Source organism: Lissotriton helveticus, chromosome 1_1 (assembly GCF_964261635.1).
Source record: "Lissotriton helveticus chromosome 1_1, aLisHel1.1, whole genome shotgun sequence".
Lineage (NCBI taxonomy): Eukaryota > Metazoa > Chordata > Amphibia > Caudata > Salamandridae > Lissotriton > Lissotriton helveticus.
Window position 1 is genome coordinate 383,291,709 of NC_136057.1, and position 16,880 is coordinate 383,308,588.

Sequence of the window (16,880 nt, forward strand, 5' to 3'; positions counted from 1 at the left end):
GCAATCCCACCAAATATGGTGGAAATCACCCAACAGGCCACACCCTCTCCAGCAACGGTCCGATGACGTAGGAAAGATACGATGGAGCCTGGAGGGGTACAGGTACCAATCATACATCGTTTTCAGATGGGCTTCCCGAAGGCTCACAGAGTGATTGTGTGCTGCCACATCCCTCCAGAGGTGTTTCCATTCCGTGTCAGAAATGTCCCGCTCCAAAATGCTCTCCCATCGTTCCATATATCGAGGGCGCGGAGCAATCGCCGTGCGCAGGAGCAGGCTGTATAAAAAAGAAATCGCTCCCCGCATCGTCGAAGTGCGAAGTAAGAAGGATTCGAAGAGAGAGAGTGGATGAGTAGTCGCCTCACGCACCCCCTCTGTGGTCGCCCAGTGAAGAAGCTGGGCATGGCGATAGCTCTCTGTGGGTAAGAGACCATAATCACGCATACAATTATGGAAGGTGAGGGGTACGTTCCCATGAAACAAGTGCGTAAGCGCCCGACATCCACCCTCACGCCACTGGCGATAGGGACCCTCCTGAGCGGCCGGCGGAAAGGCCGGATTAAAGTGGATAGGAGTGAAGGGAGATGGGAAAGTGGTCCACCGATCGTCACCAGTGACCGTATCCCACACCTTTAAAACCGTGCTAGTGGGTGTGCTAATGTAAGCATTCTTTGGGCGATCTATCTTAGGCTTCCACGCCAGGTCCCAGATTGACCTACCTGCCACTGCCCGGTCCATATGTAGCCAATGCTTCTCAGAAAGCTGCTGGGTCCACTCAACTATCACCCGCAGCTGTGCGGCCTTGTAATACAGTAGCATGTCCGGGAGTCCAACTCCCCCCTCCTCCCTAGGCCGACGAAGCGTCGTAAAGGGTATCCGAGCCCGGCCCCCCTGCCAAACAAACTTCAGCATCATCGTCTTCAGGCAGCGAAAGAAATCCGCGTCCAAAGGTATAGGTAGGGCCTGGAAAAGGTAAAGGAACTTGGGGAGGAGGACCATTTTAAGCGCATGTATCCGACCGAGCCATGAAAGGAACTTTGGCTTCCACCGGTCAAGGTCATTGCGCACCGAGGCCAACAGGGGGGGAAATTCGCCGCAAAGAGGGAGCCCACAGTTGGCGTGAGGCGTACCCCCAGGTACAGTAAGGACGAGGGGGTCCAAGACAAAGTCGTCATTACGCGTAGTCGGTCTACCTCCGCTGAGGAGAGGGTCAAATTCAGGACATGCGACTTGTCAAAGTTGACTCGAAATCCCGCCACTGCTTCAAACCTGGATAGCTCCTCATGGACAGGCGGCAGGGACTGAGCGGGGTCAACTAAAGACAGCAGGACATCGTCTGCAAAAAGAGAGATTTTGTGTTGCTCCCCCGTGAAGGGTATGCCTTTGATGCGGTCATTCTCCCGAATCGCTAATGCCAGAGGTTCAATACTCAAGGCAAAGAGGAGAGGGGAAAGAGGGCACCCCTGCCTCGTACCTCTAGAGTGGGGGAAGGCAGCCGATCGGTGCCCGTTAATCAGTACCCTCGAGGTAGGACGATGGAAATTAGCCTGCAGCATTGTAAGGAATTGGTGGGAGAATCCGAAAGCAGTCAGGGTGCGGAACAAGAAGCCCCAATCGACTCGGTCAAAGGCCTTTTCAGCATCCAGACCTACCAACACCGCAGGAATCCGGAACCTAGAGGCCTTCTCAATCAGGTGGATCACTCTCCGTAAGTTGTCGTGAGTCTGCCGTCCCTTAATGAAACCAGATTGGTCCGGATGTATAAGGGCCGGCATCAGATCTTGCAACCAGCGGGCGACGAGAGAGGAATACAGCTTGGCATCCACATTTAATAAGGCTATTGGGCGGTACGAGGTACAGCTGGAGGGATCCTTCCCCGATTTGGGGATCACAGATATCAGGGCCTCAGCCATAGTGCCCGTGGTCTCCCCGGCTGTCGCCATGCTATTGAAAAGGGAGACCAGGCAATCAACAAGTTCCGAGGCAAACGACTGGTAAAAATAAGCCGTGTACCCATCAGGCCCCGGGGCTTTATTGGGTTTCAGGGCCTTGATCGCTTCAAGGACTTCCTCCCTAGTAAAGGGGGCAGCCAATTGGTCATTGCTGACGGCAGAGACCTGTGGGAGGGGGAGGCCGGATAAAAAGGCGTCTTGCGCCTCCGCATCTAGAGAATCGCCTGTATAAAGCGTCTCGTAGAACCGCCTTATCCCCGTCCCGATGATGAATCGTGCCTCCCGGGTCCCGGATTCCCCCTATATATTCCCTCTCCCTTTTTTCTCGAAGCTGGCGAGCCAAATGGCGGCCCACCTTGTTCCCCTGAGCATACGAACCCCGGCGCAACCGCAAGAGGGTTAGTTCAGAGCGGTTGGTGTAATGCGCCTTCAACTTCCCCCTAATAGCCGTCAGAGGTCGGAGTGTCATGCAAGAAGGATTCAGTTTGTGGGCCCGCTCAAGTCTCTCAAGCTCAGCCTCCAAGGTCTCTCTCTCCTCCCTACGCAGGCGATTAAGAGCTGCATTAAGCCCTATGCAGGTGCCCCTCAGTGAGGCTTTACAAGCATCCCTGGTATTAAACACCGAGGTGTCCGAACTCGGGTTAAGCGTCAAGAACTCCCTAATGGCTTTCCTGAGTTCCTTACAGGATGCCTCATCACGCACCAAAGCCGCCGGAAAGTACCACTTCCGATACCCATCCCCCCTCACTGACCACTGAAGCTGGAGTGTCAAGAGGCCATGATCTGAGACAGAGAGAGGAAAGATCGTAGAGGCCCGGACATCTCCCCTAAGGGCCTGATTCACAAAAATATGGTCAATGCGTGAGTAGGTGTGGTGCACATGAGAAAAAAACGTATAGTCCCTGGACTGCATATTCACCGCACGCCACCCATCTAGAAGACCCAGCTCCTCCATCCTTTGCTTAGTCACAGCAGAGAATACGCCAGAGTCCGACCTCTGGGCACGGGAGCTATCCACAACCTGATCCCATACCATATTAAAGTCCCCCATAACCACCAGGTGACCCTCGACGAAGGCCCCCACCGCATCCAACAGTACCTGAAGAAAATTATTTTGCTGGGCATTCGGCACATACACCACTACAAACGTACACAAGCGCCCATGAAGCACCCCTTTAACCATCAGCCACCTGCCATCCTTATCGCTATTCACTCCTAGAGGCTGGAACTGTATAGAGGACCGAAACAGAAGGGCCACCCCTCTATGCTTAGTAGAAGCGGAAGACCTGTATATGAGGGGGAATTGCTTATGTCGGAGCCGGAGCTCATCTCTACGGGCCAGGTGGGTCTCCTGGAGCCCCACCACATCTAATTGGTGATCCAAGAGGTATTTCCACAATTTCAGGCGCTTCTGCGGCGAGTTAAGGCCTTTTATATTCCAGGTACCCAAACTAATAGGCATGTGGGTAGTTCGGGCCTCCCAGCTCTCCAGCAGCTAAATCCAGTAAACCCCCTTCCTCTCGGCAATCCCCCTCTCCAGACACCTCCCAGGCCCAGGAAGTCTCCCCTCACACCAGCCCAGACACGCACAACCGACCACCCGTCGTCACCACCCCTCCCCCCCATCCCCCAGCCCCCATCCACCCAACAGCACCCCTCCTTTCCCCATTCTGCCCCCACCTACCCCTCAACTCCCCAACTACCCAACACACAAACAGAATGAGTCCCAAGGTGGACAGTCCCCGTAGTAAGTCTCCCAGGGGGCGTAGTCGGAGACCCAAGAACGAGTCTCCCAGGGCCAAAGACCGGGGTGTCTTCTCGGAAAGTACATTCATCGCCCCATTACCTGTAGGTGCGTGCCCCTCCGGCACCAAGGCAAGCAGGACAAAGATCAGGCCGCCCCAGAGCTCTGCTGCGACGGCGGAAGCGTGGCGGAGGCCACAGAGGCCACAGCATTTCCTCGTTCCTGAAGGCTAGTCGTGCGGTCGGGCCTCCTGCGATTCTCCGGGCCCACCCTGTGCCAGGACGATGAACGGCGCCTTCTCCGCGGTGAGGAGCTCCGACGGTCGGGTGTCGGGGTCTCATCCTCAAGTCCCAACAGCTCTTTTGCTTCCCGGAGAGAGCTAATCTGAGCCAACCTGTTCTGCCATCGAAAGATGATCCGGAAAGGGTGCCCCCAGGAATAGGAGACATTGTGCTCTCCGAGGTAGGTAGTGACAGGACGGAACTCGCGCCTCTTCTGGAGCGTCGTCGCGGCCAAGTCCTGGTAAAGCTGAGGGCGATGATCTCTAAATTGTAGGGAGGGTATGTCTCGCGCCTTCCTCAGAATCCTTTCCTTGACCTGGAAGTCGTGGACGCACACCAGTATATCAGGGGGGGGACCTCCATTCCGCCGGGGCAGGCACACTCTATGAACCCGATCCATTCTGATCTCCTGCACGTCTTCCTCATCCAGAATCTGAAGAAAGAGCGCCTGCACATATTCCCGGAGATCCCCCGCCTCACCGTCCCAGGGAACCGCCCGAATGCGAATGTTGTTCCGGCGGGAACGGTTCTCCAGGTCTTCCACATGGGCCTGCAAGTCTATATTCTGTTCCATCAGGCGGAGCACGTCCTGCTGCAGCAAGTGCACATCATTGGCCATGCTAAGGTCGTGATCTTCCAGGGTGGCCACTCTTTCCCCAATGCCGTCGACGTCCCGCCGCACCTCGCGAAGATCCGACGTCAGCTGGGCGCGAAGCTCCGATATATCATCTTTGATGGAGGTAAAAAGTTCCTTCATGAAGGCCTTAGTTGCGGGGGCCTCATCGTCAGATCTCCCCGATGATGAACTCTGGCCAGGGGAGGCCGGAGCCCGAGAGTTCTTGGCAGCTCCCTCTTTCCCAGCCTTCACTTTGCGGGGATTATTGGCCATCACTGCTCCAGTGCCTTGCTCCCAAGAGTCGGAAGAGCGTCCCGCAGAAGGATGGAGGACAGGCAGGGCAATCACAAGTGCGCCAGTTGTCTCTCACCGTTCCAAGATCCCAAGGCAGTCTCAAGGCGGCCACTACAGGAATGCTGCAGACGCTGGGCAAGCCGGTGCCACCACCTCGATCTCACTCCGTGCACCCAAAGCCCCAGCCGCAGCAACTAGCTTCAGATGTGCCCTCACCGCAAGCAGGTCCACAACTGTAAGGGAAGCCCCCGCAGCTCCAGCTCCCACACAACGCCCGCAGCTATCCACAACCTCAGCTGCGCTGATCGCTCGGGGGGTCCACCTCTCCCCTCCCTGCCGGCCCCTCAGGTTCAGTCTCGTAAACCAGTCCCCAACACGCAGGGGGGGCCACACCGGAGCTGTATGGTCAATCCGCAGCCTCCCCAGGGCTCTCAGCGACTGTTCACCCAAGTGAAGGGCCCACTGCTCATCCGCCTCCTCACCGCTATGTCTCTCACCTCAAGGGGCCCCACAGTCACGACGTCCCACGTCTTCGCCGCGATCTTCAGGCCTCAGGTCCGGCCAGCCACAACTCGTGGGCCCCAGACGAGGGACCCGACTCAGCCAATGATCATGGGGGGGGGCCCACCACAGTCCCCACAGGCCGCCACCACCACTCTCCGCAGATCGGGGGGTCCGGACGAGGCCCCCGGCAGCAGGTCAGCACGTCCGGCAGCTAGGCCTCAGACCCCGGCCTCGAGTGCGCCGACAGCCGTAGCGCAATGCCGGGTGCTTGGCCAGGAGGCTCCGCCCCCTCCCCGGCGCCGAGACTGATGCGCCGAGCCGGCCTCCTCTCGTCTCCGCTGGTTCCCCTCCACTCCGTGGCACCCGGTCTCGATGCCCCCAGCTGCGATGGGCCGTCGGGTCCCCGCCAGGGTCCCCACTCCGCCTCTCCGTGGTCCAGCCTCGGCGTCACCCAGGCCCCGGACACCGCCGCGGTCCCCGCCTCGCCACCGCGGGCTCAGAGACCGCCGGAAAGCACTCCTCCGTCGGCCGCTTCAGTGATGAGGCTCCGGAGCAGCCCAAAACCCCAGGTAGGCACCCGGGGACAGTGCTAGACAAAGCTATTTCAGGGCCCGGCGCCGGAGGGGACAAATGCACGTCCTACTCCGACGCCATCTTGGCCACGCCCCCCCGATTCCTCTTTTTGACATGGCTGTCCATAGATACTGCCATGAGACCCTATAAAATTACTTTTCTGCATCTAGCAGTATCAGGGCCATAGGGTCTCCTGCTACTTCTTCCATATCAAAAAGCGTGATCACCCTTTGAATATGGTCGGTGGTTGATCTCCCTGGGACAAAACCATGTTGCCTGACAGATATGATATTATGAATTAATGGTGAGAGTCTACTGGCTAATAGTTTAGAATATATTTTTGAATCATTGTTTATTAATGTAATTGGACGCTGTGCACCTAGTTCTGTAGGGTCCTTATTTTTCGGGGGGAAAACAATAATGTTTGCCCGGGCCCAAGATTCTGGAGGGCGTCCACCTTAAAAAACATGTATCATTAAATTAGTTAGGATGTCTTTCAGTGTACTGCTAAATCTGGCGTAAAATTCCACGGGAATTCCATCTAGGCCTGTTGCTTTGCCTGAGGGAAGGCTATTTATTGAAAGCAGAATTTCTACCCAATCCGGAATATCTGAGAGACTATCTTGATCTGATTGAGATAGGCGGGGCCGTGTAACTAGATCTAAATATTCATCAATTTTCACCTGGCTGTTACCTACCTCAGTGTAGAGATCCGAATAATACCTCTTGAAAGCTTCCCTGATTTCTTTGGGGTCATGAGTTAATCCATGGATAGGGTCTCTAATTGCTTTAATCGTGTTTTCTGAGTTCTGCTGTCTTGTGCTGATTGCCAGTTGGTGGCCCACCCACTCGCTCAATTCGTAGATTTTCTCCTTGTTCATTGTAGCCTTGCCAATCGCTTTGGTAGTAAATATTTCAGATATAAGATTTCTTCCTATAGCTACATCCATTACAGCCCTGTCTATATTGTTTCTGTCTTGAACAGCTCTAACTAGGTCTTCTTCCTTTCTTGCTAAGTTTTCCTGCAGATTTATTAGCTTTTTTTTTTCCTCTTTATTGTTTTTTATTGAAAATCTAAGAGTTTCCCCCCTTATTCCTGCTTTCAGTGAATCTCAGACCACCTCCAGCGGGGCACTTCCCATGTTAAATTTTAAAAATTCTGGGATCCGAGGAGGAGCCTAACCGACAACCATGATGGCCGCCTGATTCCTCGGCTCCGCCGACCCTCTCGCTTTTCTCCCGTTTTCCGCTCTATCCTGTTGTCGATCCTCCTGTTGTGTAACACCGGCGGAACCGGGAGGCGACCCCGGATTTATTGGTGTGTTTTTTGCTCGATCCCGGCAGTGAGAACACTGGAACGTCTCCGCCTCCTCCTGGCGCTGCGCGGCGGTGGCCGGGTCTTTGTTCTCGGACTGGGGCCGGCCCTGCTTCTACTAACGGCCACCATTGCCGGCGGATCGGACACGGTGGCGTAAGGCTCGTCCTGCTCCCTGCAATCTGCTTCATCACTTTGCGAACCCGCACGCCGCCGAGGCGCGGAACACATTGTATCGTGTCCTTCACCCGGAGACGTCTTTGCTGGATGCTTTGTCTCCCAACAAGCTGGGCTGGGCGCCATCTTACAGCCTGCTCTCCTTTCCTGGGATAGCGGACTCTGGGCTGCCACCGACGGAGCTGCTGCCTGCTCACATTACGCTGATACTGTGTGCAAATGGAGTGTGCTTCCCCTGTGTCCCAAGCCTGGTTGTGCCATGGCTCGTGTCTGCGCGGTGCCCAGCTGACTACGAAGGGTGATGGTGGACTGCTTATGGGTCAGTGCTGTGTTTGTTCGCCTGGCGTGCGGAGGACTGCTGAATCCTCTCTCACTGCTGCACCAGTGCTGATCGGTGACGTTTTGGGCGCCCTAGCTACTCTGAGAGCGGCTCTATGTACATTTGCCCGTGTATTGGGAGACCGGCTGGATGTGATTTCACCTGCAGCACCATTGTTTGATCGTGGATGCCTACAGGGGCAGGACACTTTGCCACACTCTGCTTCTGCCTTAGGTTGTTCCTCATCTTGGGCTGCTATTGCCGCGCTGAAGGTGCGAGATCCTGTTGTTTGTGAGGTGCCGGCGGTGGTGCTAAACTTGGGGCGAACTGTAGTTTCCGAAGATGCGATGTGGTTGGAGCCGCACAGCCGGGCGCCATGTTTAGCTGCCCTTCTGGAGGTCCCCGGCACGAATTGCTTCCCTATCCTGACGCGGCTCCTATTGACTGGGCTTGTCGATTCTGGTGGATCTGTGTTGTACGTTGTCACTTCCTGCGCTGCTGATATCTACATGGCTGTGTCTCGTGTGGACTTTATTGGTCGTCCCCCCACCCGGTTCTGGATTCTTAGCTCGCTCGCCTCCTTCAAGATGTCTGCCATGAGACTGGACTGTGTCGCTGCTGCGCATCGCAGGGGGCAGGGTTAAGTGTGCCTCTCATCATGTCAGGACTGTTCTCAATCGTACTGCTGGGACGCTGATGGACTGCCGGGGATGTTGAACATGGGTATTGTACTGGTCGCGGGGTCTGGGATCGGGCGGCCGGAGTGATACATGAGGGTGGTTTTGGGAATATCTACTGGCCCTCCTCCGGGCTTATGTGACTTATGTCTCTTCTTTTTCCTCTCTTTTTCCCTTTTCTGTTCTACATTTCGGGTTCAGTTTGTGGGCGACAGGCACGCTGCTAAGGGTGGGGTAGGCCGTAGCCTCTGCATGTGTGCAGGGTGGGGGGTTGGGGATGGGGATTTTGTTTTAGTTTCAGTTTCTATGGGCCCTTTTTCCTTTCGTCTTTTCTTGGTTTCCTTTTCTTTTTCTTCCTTTGGGTCAGTTAGGTGCGTCGGGGTAGTGATACCTATTCTTTCCGCTGTTGATGTTGTTATCTTCGTGGATTTGGGTTTACTGAGTCCGTGGGGCGGGCGATGACCGACATGTACTGTTTTACTGTGCATCTATCCTGAAGATTATTATCCTTTCCTAATTCCTCTCCTTTGTTTTGTTGCTGACTCGCTGGTTCGTTGCCTGCCATTTGCTTTAGGTGGATTGAATGCATCTGATCCTTCTTATCTACAAAACTTTTTAAATTAACCTTACTCCTCCTGTGCCTAGCGGTTCCACCTTGTTTGAGTCAGGTCTTGGACACTTATCACGTAGGTTTTCATGGGGACTGCTGGATCGTTCTATTCTTACTTTTTGTGCTACCGAATGCTTTCGAGGCCGGCCCGTGTGGTTGTGGGCCCGTATCTGTACGCTTACTATGCACAATAAAGGTTTTAAAAAACAAAAAAAAACAACAAAAAAAAAATTCTGGGATCCAATTTTCCATATGAATTCAGTACTTTTTGTAAATCAGTAGTGCTCTTTCGAAAGTCCAAATACTACGATCAGATTGGATCGTCCCAGTGTCCATGCTCATAATTAGAGGATTGTGATCCGAAAGAACCCTGGGTAGCCGCTCTATAGAGCAACTAGAAACAATAGTATGTGATACAAATATATAGTCCAGTCTAGCTAGTTTTTGATGGGGGTGGGAAAAGAAAGTGTAGCCGGGGTTGTATGGGTGTTTCATCTCCCAACAATCTACTAACCCTTGGGTATGGCAAAGCGCTTCAAGGACTTTAAAAGTTTTTGGTTTTCTGCCTTGATAATTAAAGTTGTTGCCTGAAAACCAGTTTGGTGGAAAGTTAAGATTAAAATCGCCGCAGACAATCATGGGTACCGACCAATGTGCGAGTTCATTAGATAAAAATAGCAATAATTCCGGGTCATCAACAACACACCCATACACTGAGAAAATCGTACGTTTTTTACCCGTAGCACATTGGCCCTCGGTGATTGCCCATCTACCACATGGGTCTGCAGCAGATCTTGTAAAATGAAATCCACCACCACGTGCCAAAATAGCCACCCCACGTGTTTTGTTTGTCTGTGTGGTAGCAACGACTAATCTATATCCTAGATTTTTTAATATATGTCTTTGGGACCCCTCGACATGTGTCTCCTGGAGACAAACGATATCCACCCCAATTGACTGGAGACCAATCGCTGTTTTTTGTAATTTTTTAAGATCATTAAGCCCACATATGTTGATAGTCAGTATTTTTAGTTTAGCCATTTATAAATGTTAAGGTTTTTTTTTTTTTGGTATATTTTGGAACATGTTTTTTTTTTTTTAATCGTGAGGAGTGCCCGTTTTTCTATCTTCATTATACAACAAGTCATAAATTCTGACCCGTTTTTTTGCCTGTATGGTCGCCCCCTCCCTCCTCCCCCTAGAACCCCTCTCTTAGCTCCCCACCCCCCTCCCCTAGACCCTACCCCTCTCCCTCCACCATCTAGTGAGGCTACGTGGGCATCATGTGATCAGTGGGCAGCTGGCATCTCCGCGTCCTAACCCCTGTATCTATTGGGAGTGGAAGTATAGTTAGTCTTAGGAAATAAATGTTCTTATATTCATTACGCAAAAACATAATATCTGTCTATGCTACCAATGCTATTCCCCCCTCCTCTCCCTTTCTCAAAATGTCCTTCACTTCATGCCGCTGGTGACCTATTGGTTAGCTTATAATTACAAACTATTTATTATGGTTTTTTCCCAGTTTATCTCTGTCTTTGATGTTTTCTGTAATCTCCTCTAGGTATGTTTGCGCCTGTATTTCACTAATGAACTTCTGGTGACACCGTTTAAGATGATCTTCAGTCTGGCAGGGTTTTGTAGAAATACTTTGGCTCCCAACTGTTCAAAAGGGGTAAAGAGTTGCCGCAGCCGCCATCTTCTTTCCACCGTCACGTTGGCGAAGTCAGGTCTACTAAAAAACATATACCCTTTGTGTTCTCTTTTGCGGGTTGGATGTGCCATGTCAAAGATTGCTTCACGAAGGATAAAGTTGCCAAAATAGACCAACATTGCTCTTGGATATTTCTCCGATGTGTGCGACCGTTTGTTGAGAGTAAGAGGAAAACGATGAGCCCGCTGGACCTCTTTGTCCCAATCCCAATTGGTTAGTTCTGGGAATGATTCTTTAAATAGGGATATAATGTATCCCCTAGAGTCGTTCCCTTCTACTCCCTCGGGAATTCCCAGGAGGCATAAGTTATTTCTCCGGGCCCTGTTTTCCTGGTCCTTCACTTTCATCATCAAGTCCCGCACAATTCCTTCGTATTCTTTTCCTTGTTTCTGGAGGACGGAAACATCCTTTTCAAGGTTCTCTGTCCGTAACTCAACCGAAGCCATTCTATCCGAAATTTCTAGACAAGTTTGGCCCACCTTGTTGATCGTTCCTTGAAGTTTTTTATTGTCAAGTTTGACGTCTTCTTGGAATTTCCGAAATGAGTTGAATACATCCCCCAAGGAAGGTTCTGTTTGACCTCCCCTTCGCCAAATTGTTTATGCTCGATCTTGTTCACATCTCTTAACAGATTATAATTTGGATCGGACAATGATGTGACTTGTGAAGATGGACTCCTATGTCGATGATCCACCCGTTCTGTATTGCTTCCTTGATCGGTAGTGTCTTCGTCGATAAGTTTATTTTATCTCCTTTGTCTTCTTTTCTTTTTTTCCTGCTTTTTCCTTGCACTGTTATCTTTAGGAGAATCGTTCGTCTTTTTAGAGTTAGGTTTAGAGTTAGAGTCAGAGGGTTCTGAGGTTTCAGTATTTATCTGCTCGTATCTCAATCTCTGAGGTTCACTTGAAGTAGACATCCCAGTCTCATATATTTCCGACTCCGCCTCTGACTCTGAATCAGATCCAGGCCTGTCTGAAAGTGGAGCTATATTGTCAGGATTTAGATCCGGGTATCGAGAATGAGCGTTTTTTTTCCGGCTCTGCACTAGTCGAGCTTAGAGGTGGTGGTAAAAGGTAGGTTGAAACAACATGGCCAGCTGTCTGTACAGATTCTTCAAGTGGTGCTGCTGTCGGATCTTCTGCAGATTCTTTGGGTTCAACTGTTGTAGAACTCGCACCAGTCGCTAGTCCGGTCGTGAATTTTCCACTTATGGCTTCCTGGTGCTTGCTCCGATTACCAGGTATTTTTGACAGATTTCTTGCATTGCTGTCAGTTTCTGCTAGCCTCCCCTATTCGAATTGTTCTTTGATTACTGGAGTAAAGATGCTTGTGATCCGGGGTTGAGAATCATTAGACAGACCACTAGTTTTAGTGTCAGACTTTAGATTTTTAATGGCCTGTAGCCGCTTTGCTTTTTTTGCCAATAGTTCCATTTTAGCAGATGCTTGCAAACCATCTAGACACATTTCTGTATCATGTTCATTGTCTTTATTTTTGTCTTTTGCCTTGTCCCTCTCCTTATCCCTCTCCTTATCCTTCTGTTTATCTTTGTCCTTATCCTTATCAATGTTTTTACATTTTTCTTCCTTATTTTTTGCCCCCTTGTCTCGGGCCGCCTTGCTGGGTTTACAGGGCCTTGTATGGTTACTTCATCAAAGCGGCTACCTGCCCCCTGTGTGCCCGTCGTGGTTATCTCGCTCTTAGCGCTCTCTATGCATTGTTCGCGTTGTACATACCTGGGACTGGACTCCATTCCAGCCATGCAGACCACCTTATTGTCCATCGATCTCTTGCCCTGCTGTAGTTTCTCTTGGCCCCCTGTACACCGACAGGAGCAGGAGCAGGCAGTTTTCCCCTCAGCTCTCATGTCTGCCTGCACTTCTTTGGCCTCAATGGATACCGGCACGATGATCAGCAACAGAACCGCTTCAAGGGGGTTCCACAACCCAAACGGGACACTGACCTCTGGAGTACAAGCCTCAGGAGCGCTACCACCGGGCAACCTGGACAGTGCTACCTGAATAGAAGCGCACTGAGCCTGAGCCTGTTCGAGCGTTCTGAATTGGGCCGATCTGCATTGGATGCTGGCGGTGTCGGGCAGCGTCTTGCAGCGTCTCCTTGGCTACCGACTGCGGAAGGCTGGGAGAGCCACGGAACAGCGAAGCATCGAACGGTGAGCGTCGAGACAATCTGTCAGTCGATCCGCCTCGAGGTTTAGCCAAGTCGATATCGGCGGTCATAGGCGGGATCTTCCACGAATTTCCACGGATTTCCGAGCATCTAAAAGTTGGGTTTTCAGCGGGGTTTCAGGTTTCAGGTTTTCAACGCCGGATCCCAGGCCCGACAGCAGCCCAACAGCAATGGAAACAGTGACACCAAAGCTGAGTCCAAGAGCCGTGACCCAAGAGCTGTAAAGTCGTGGATAGAGAGCCGCTATAGAGCCGCTGTAGAGCCGCTAATCCCCGCTTTAAACCGGGAGAATACCTCAGAATCGCCCCGATCACTCCTGACAGCCGATGCACCCGGGTTCATGAACAAGCATCAAGCGTCAGTCAGTCCAGTGCATATACAGGTAAGCTTCATCAAATCTATCGCTAAACAACCTTTACAACGAAACTTTTACAACGCACTACCATTACAACGCGGTCATTACAACGCAAACTATTACAACGCATTGCACTGGGGGGCGCTCTAGGATAGGGAATAGGTTAATTTACTATCCAATAACCTTCCCTAGTGTCCACGGGGACTGGAGTTGGAATAGTAAATTAAACTATTCACTATCCAACACCCAAAAGCACTATGCGTTGTAATAGATTGCGATGTAAAAACCGCGTTGTAAAGGCAGGCGTTGTAATAGCCTGCGTTGTAACGTCATACATTCAATCTATCTTTTCCGACTGAGCGTTGTTTCCGCCCGTTGCTTGGCTTGTAATACTGTGGGTATGCCAGCCGGTTACTTTGTGTACTGCAGCCTGTCGTCTCTATCAGGGGATCGATTGCCGACACTTCTCTGTGTTCACCATTATATCAATATCTATTACACACCACGGCAGGATTTAACCAAAGGGTCACCAGAAAGCCAGAAAGCCAGAAAAGCTGAAGCAGCAAAGAAATATCCATTTTGCACGGCACAACAACGCTCGGCAGAGTGGCAGAGTGGCAGACAAGAGTACAGGGGTCCGGGACCTCGCGGAGCTCAGCTTACTGCTCCAATCACACCGACGCCATCTTGCCTCCCCTCAGCCTCACTTTGAAAATCTAAATCTAAGGGCATGTATGTCTGTCACATGGCACATGTGTAAATGCACATTTATGCATTTACATAGGAATTCCTTATTTACCACCAACTAATTGTTGGTGGTAAATAACAAATTCTTAAAGCCCAGAAGCACTGTTTACCATGCTTCCTACATTTCATTTGCCGATTTGGTAAATACCGAATCGGTAAATGATGATTCGGTAAATACCGAATCGGTAAATACCGATTCGTTATTTACCGAATCGGTAAAATAGGCTCCTGCATAGGAAAAGGCTTTTACCGGTCGGTAACGGCCGATTTCGGCCATTACCGACCGGTAAAAGCCTACCTACATCTGGCCCCTAGTCTTTAATTGTGTGGTCCTCATGATCACACTGTATTTTGAGATTTTAACTAATGTCAACCCCTCTTCCTCTCAGGCAACTACAAAAGTCTATTGCCCAGAGCTAAATTGGAATAAACAGTCCAGAGCGTTCTCAAATATGTCACATGTAAACCCTCATTAAATGTGGCCCTGTAAAACTGGTTTGTATTGACTGACATAAAAAATGTGGCCTAAACATTGTTTACAAAAATATTGGTCCACTAGGTGTAGATATCCTATTGTTAATACCAATGGGACCTTTATTTTCGAAATTATTTCTGGGATACAATATTTTTGCCATACAATATTTAGGCCACGATATTCTGGTACCATAGAAACCCAGGTGGGATAAGTAACTGAAAGCAGAAGTGTCCAGGCAAAATACTGGGCAAAACCAAGTGGGAATTGATGCGGAAACACCATTCCCCATGTTATTTCCACTTGACTGTATTTATCAATCACTTGATTGCTGAGTGGTATTTAAATGTTACTAGAACTGCTGAGATGGCAATGTAGGACCATATTACATGTTACCAATCATCACGTTTCATATTACTTGTTTATTTTGGAGCAGTTAACATAAAAATAATCTGTCTATCTATCTATCTCTCTCTCTCTCTCTCTCTCTCTCTCTCTCTCTCTCTATCTATCTATCTATCTATCTATCCATTCACAAAAAAGACATCCTGTGTTTCATGGTTGAGGCAATGCCCTGAGAATTCCGAGACTTCACTTTTGCTGTACAGATACTCACTCTTAGACCCAGCTCTGCCCATGGATATCATCTACAGAAATATTATTTGACATAAGTATTGTGTAATAAATATAGCGTCTTGGGGCAGATTGTCTTTTATTAACCCCAATGGGTCAATATCTTTGTAGACGACTTTTATCCAACAATAGTTATGTCAGCCAGTATTCTATTTAGACGATATGTTTGTACCATACCCACAGGCCGAGCTGGAAGAATGAAAAACATGTATTCTGTGTTTTCCTTAACACATGCTCATCCCCAGTGCAGACGGAATAGCTCCCAGCCTGCAAGTGAAGTACAGAGCTGGTCTACAGTCCTCTCTTCCTGTCTGGTGGGGCACAGACACCGCTGGACTTTGCTGAAGAGGGCAGAGTTGCCTTCACCCTCAGTGGCGGCTCGCATAGGGCGTGCTATAGGGCGGGGCGGGGGAGGGGCAGGGCTGGATGGTAGTAAACTCGGACATACGACCGAATGAAGGAAGGTAATAATTACTTTCATCCGTTCCGTTGTATGTCCCAGTTTACTACCCTCCACTCAACCCGTCTCACCGCCCCGCAGTACGCCCTATGCGAGCCGACACTAACTCAGGCCGGTAGCACCACTGAATAGCAGTGTAGTTTGAGAAGGTTTTATTTTCAAGATGAGTCTCTGAGGCAGGTGTCATGCTTTCAAGGCATTTTTTTGAAAGAGGAAAGTCGCTTTTTTTCTAATGACTTCTTTTGTGAATAAGTTATGATTTTAATATTTTGTTAAATTACTCAACATAAGTGTGTTAAACCGACAATGGCGTAATGATGTCTTGTGGCTTTTATTTATGATCGACACATTTTGACAGTTTACTGTTTCTCTCTCTCTCCTTCTCTCTCTGTGCTCTACCGTGCACATACAGGGCCATGGACAGTAACATTTGCGTGGATGGCTCCAATGTGGTGGTGAAGCCCATTCAGATCCAGGGCAAAAGGAGGAATGAGGAGCAAGAAGAAACTAGAGACAGGGGACAGTGGAGCAACAAGGTGGAGTTTGTGCTGTCTGTGGCTGGGGAGATTATTGGCCTTGGAAATGTGTGGAGATTTCCCTACCTATGCTACAAAAATGGAGGCGGTAAGTCCAAACATTCAGTTGTCAGTCACCCATGATGTGGTTTTACAGAACTGGGCCACAACTGATTGGGGTTCGGCTAGTTGCTCTCCGTAGAGGTATAGTGCACAAAAAAACATTGGAATGGAATGCGGGCCCAAAGTGAGTTTCAGTGACTGTGATTCAGTCGTGCAATGCATCACCAATGCTTTTCTTTTCTCAGTCGATATACTTCCTGCCTGTAAAGGTTGATCTCTGACGCTTTTATCTAAGGCAGGGTAGACATACTGTGAAAGAGTATCTTTGAAACAGATGCAGTTAGGTGTAATTGAATTTCATGGGTTCTGTCATAGTGTATACGACTATTGCAAGTACCAAAGTTCTAGCTTCGTAAGCCAAAGTTATTCGTTATGGTAGCTTGGCAAGATCAGTCAGGCTTATCCCAGAAGCAATCTGTAAATCGTTTGCACTACAAACACACACCAGCAACGCAATGAACACACTACAAAAGAGACTCCACACAGCATTATATAAAAATAAACTGTATTCCATATACAACTTAGACTAAAATAGCATGAACCAATAATTACATTGCCTACTAGGCAATTGTGAAGCATCACAATGAGTGCAATAAAAGTAAGGTTTTT

The 16,880-nt window shown here is 50.0% G+C and overlaps 1 protein-coding gene across 1 annotated transcript in view; it reads left to right on the plus strand.

The window, feature by feature from the left end:
* Positions 1-16,880, plus strand: part of LOC144809499 (sodium- and chloride-dependent betaine transporter-like) — an 887,191-nt gene that overhangs the window by 206,410 nt on the left and 663,901 nt on the right. Inside the window, exon 2 of the mRNA XM_078673718.1 lies at positions 16,046-16,257. Coding sequence (XP_078529844.1) covers positions 16,050-16,257 — 208 coding nt within the window. The 5' untranslated portion in view covers positions 16,046-16,049. The remainder of the gene's footprint in view (positions 1-16,045; positions 16,258-16,880) is intronic.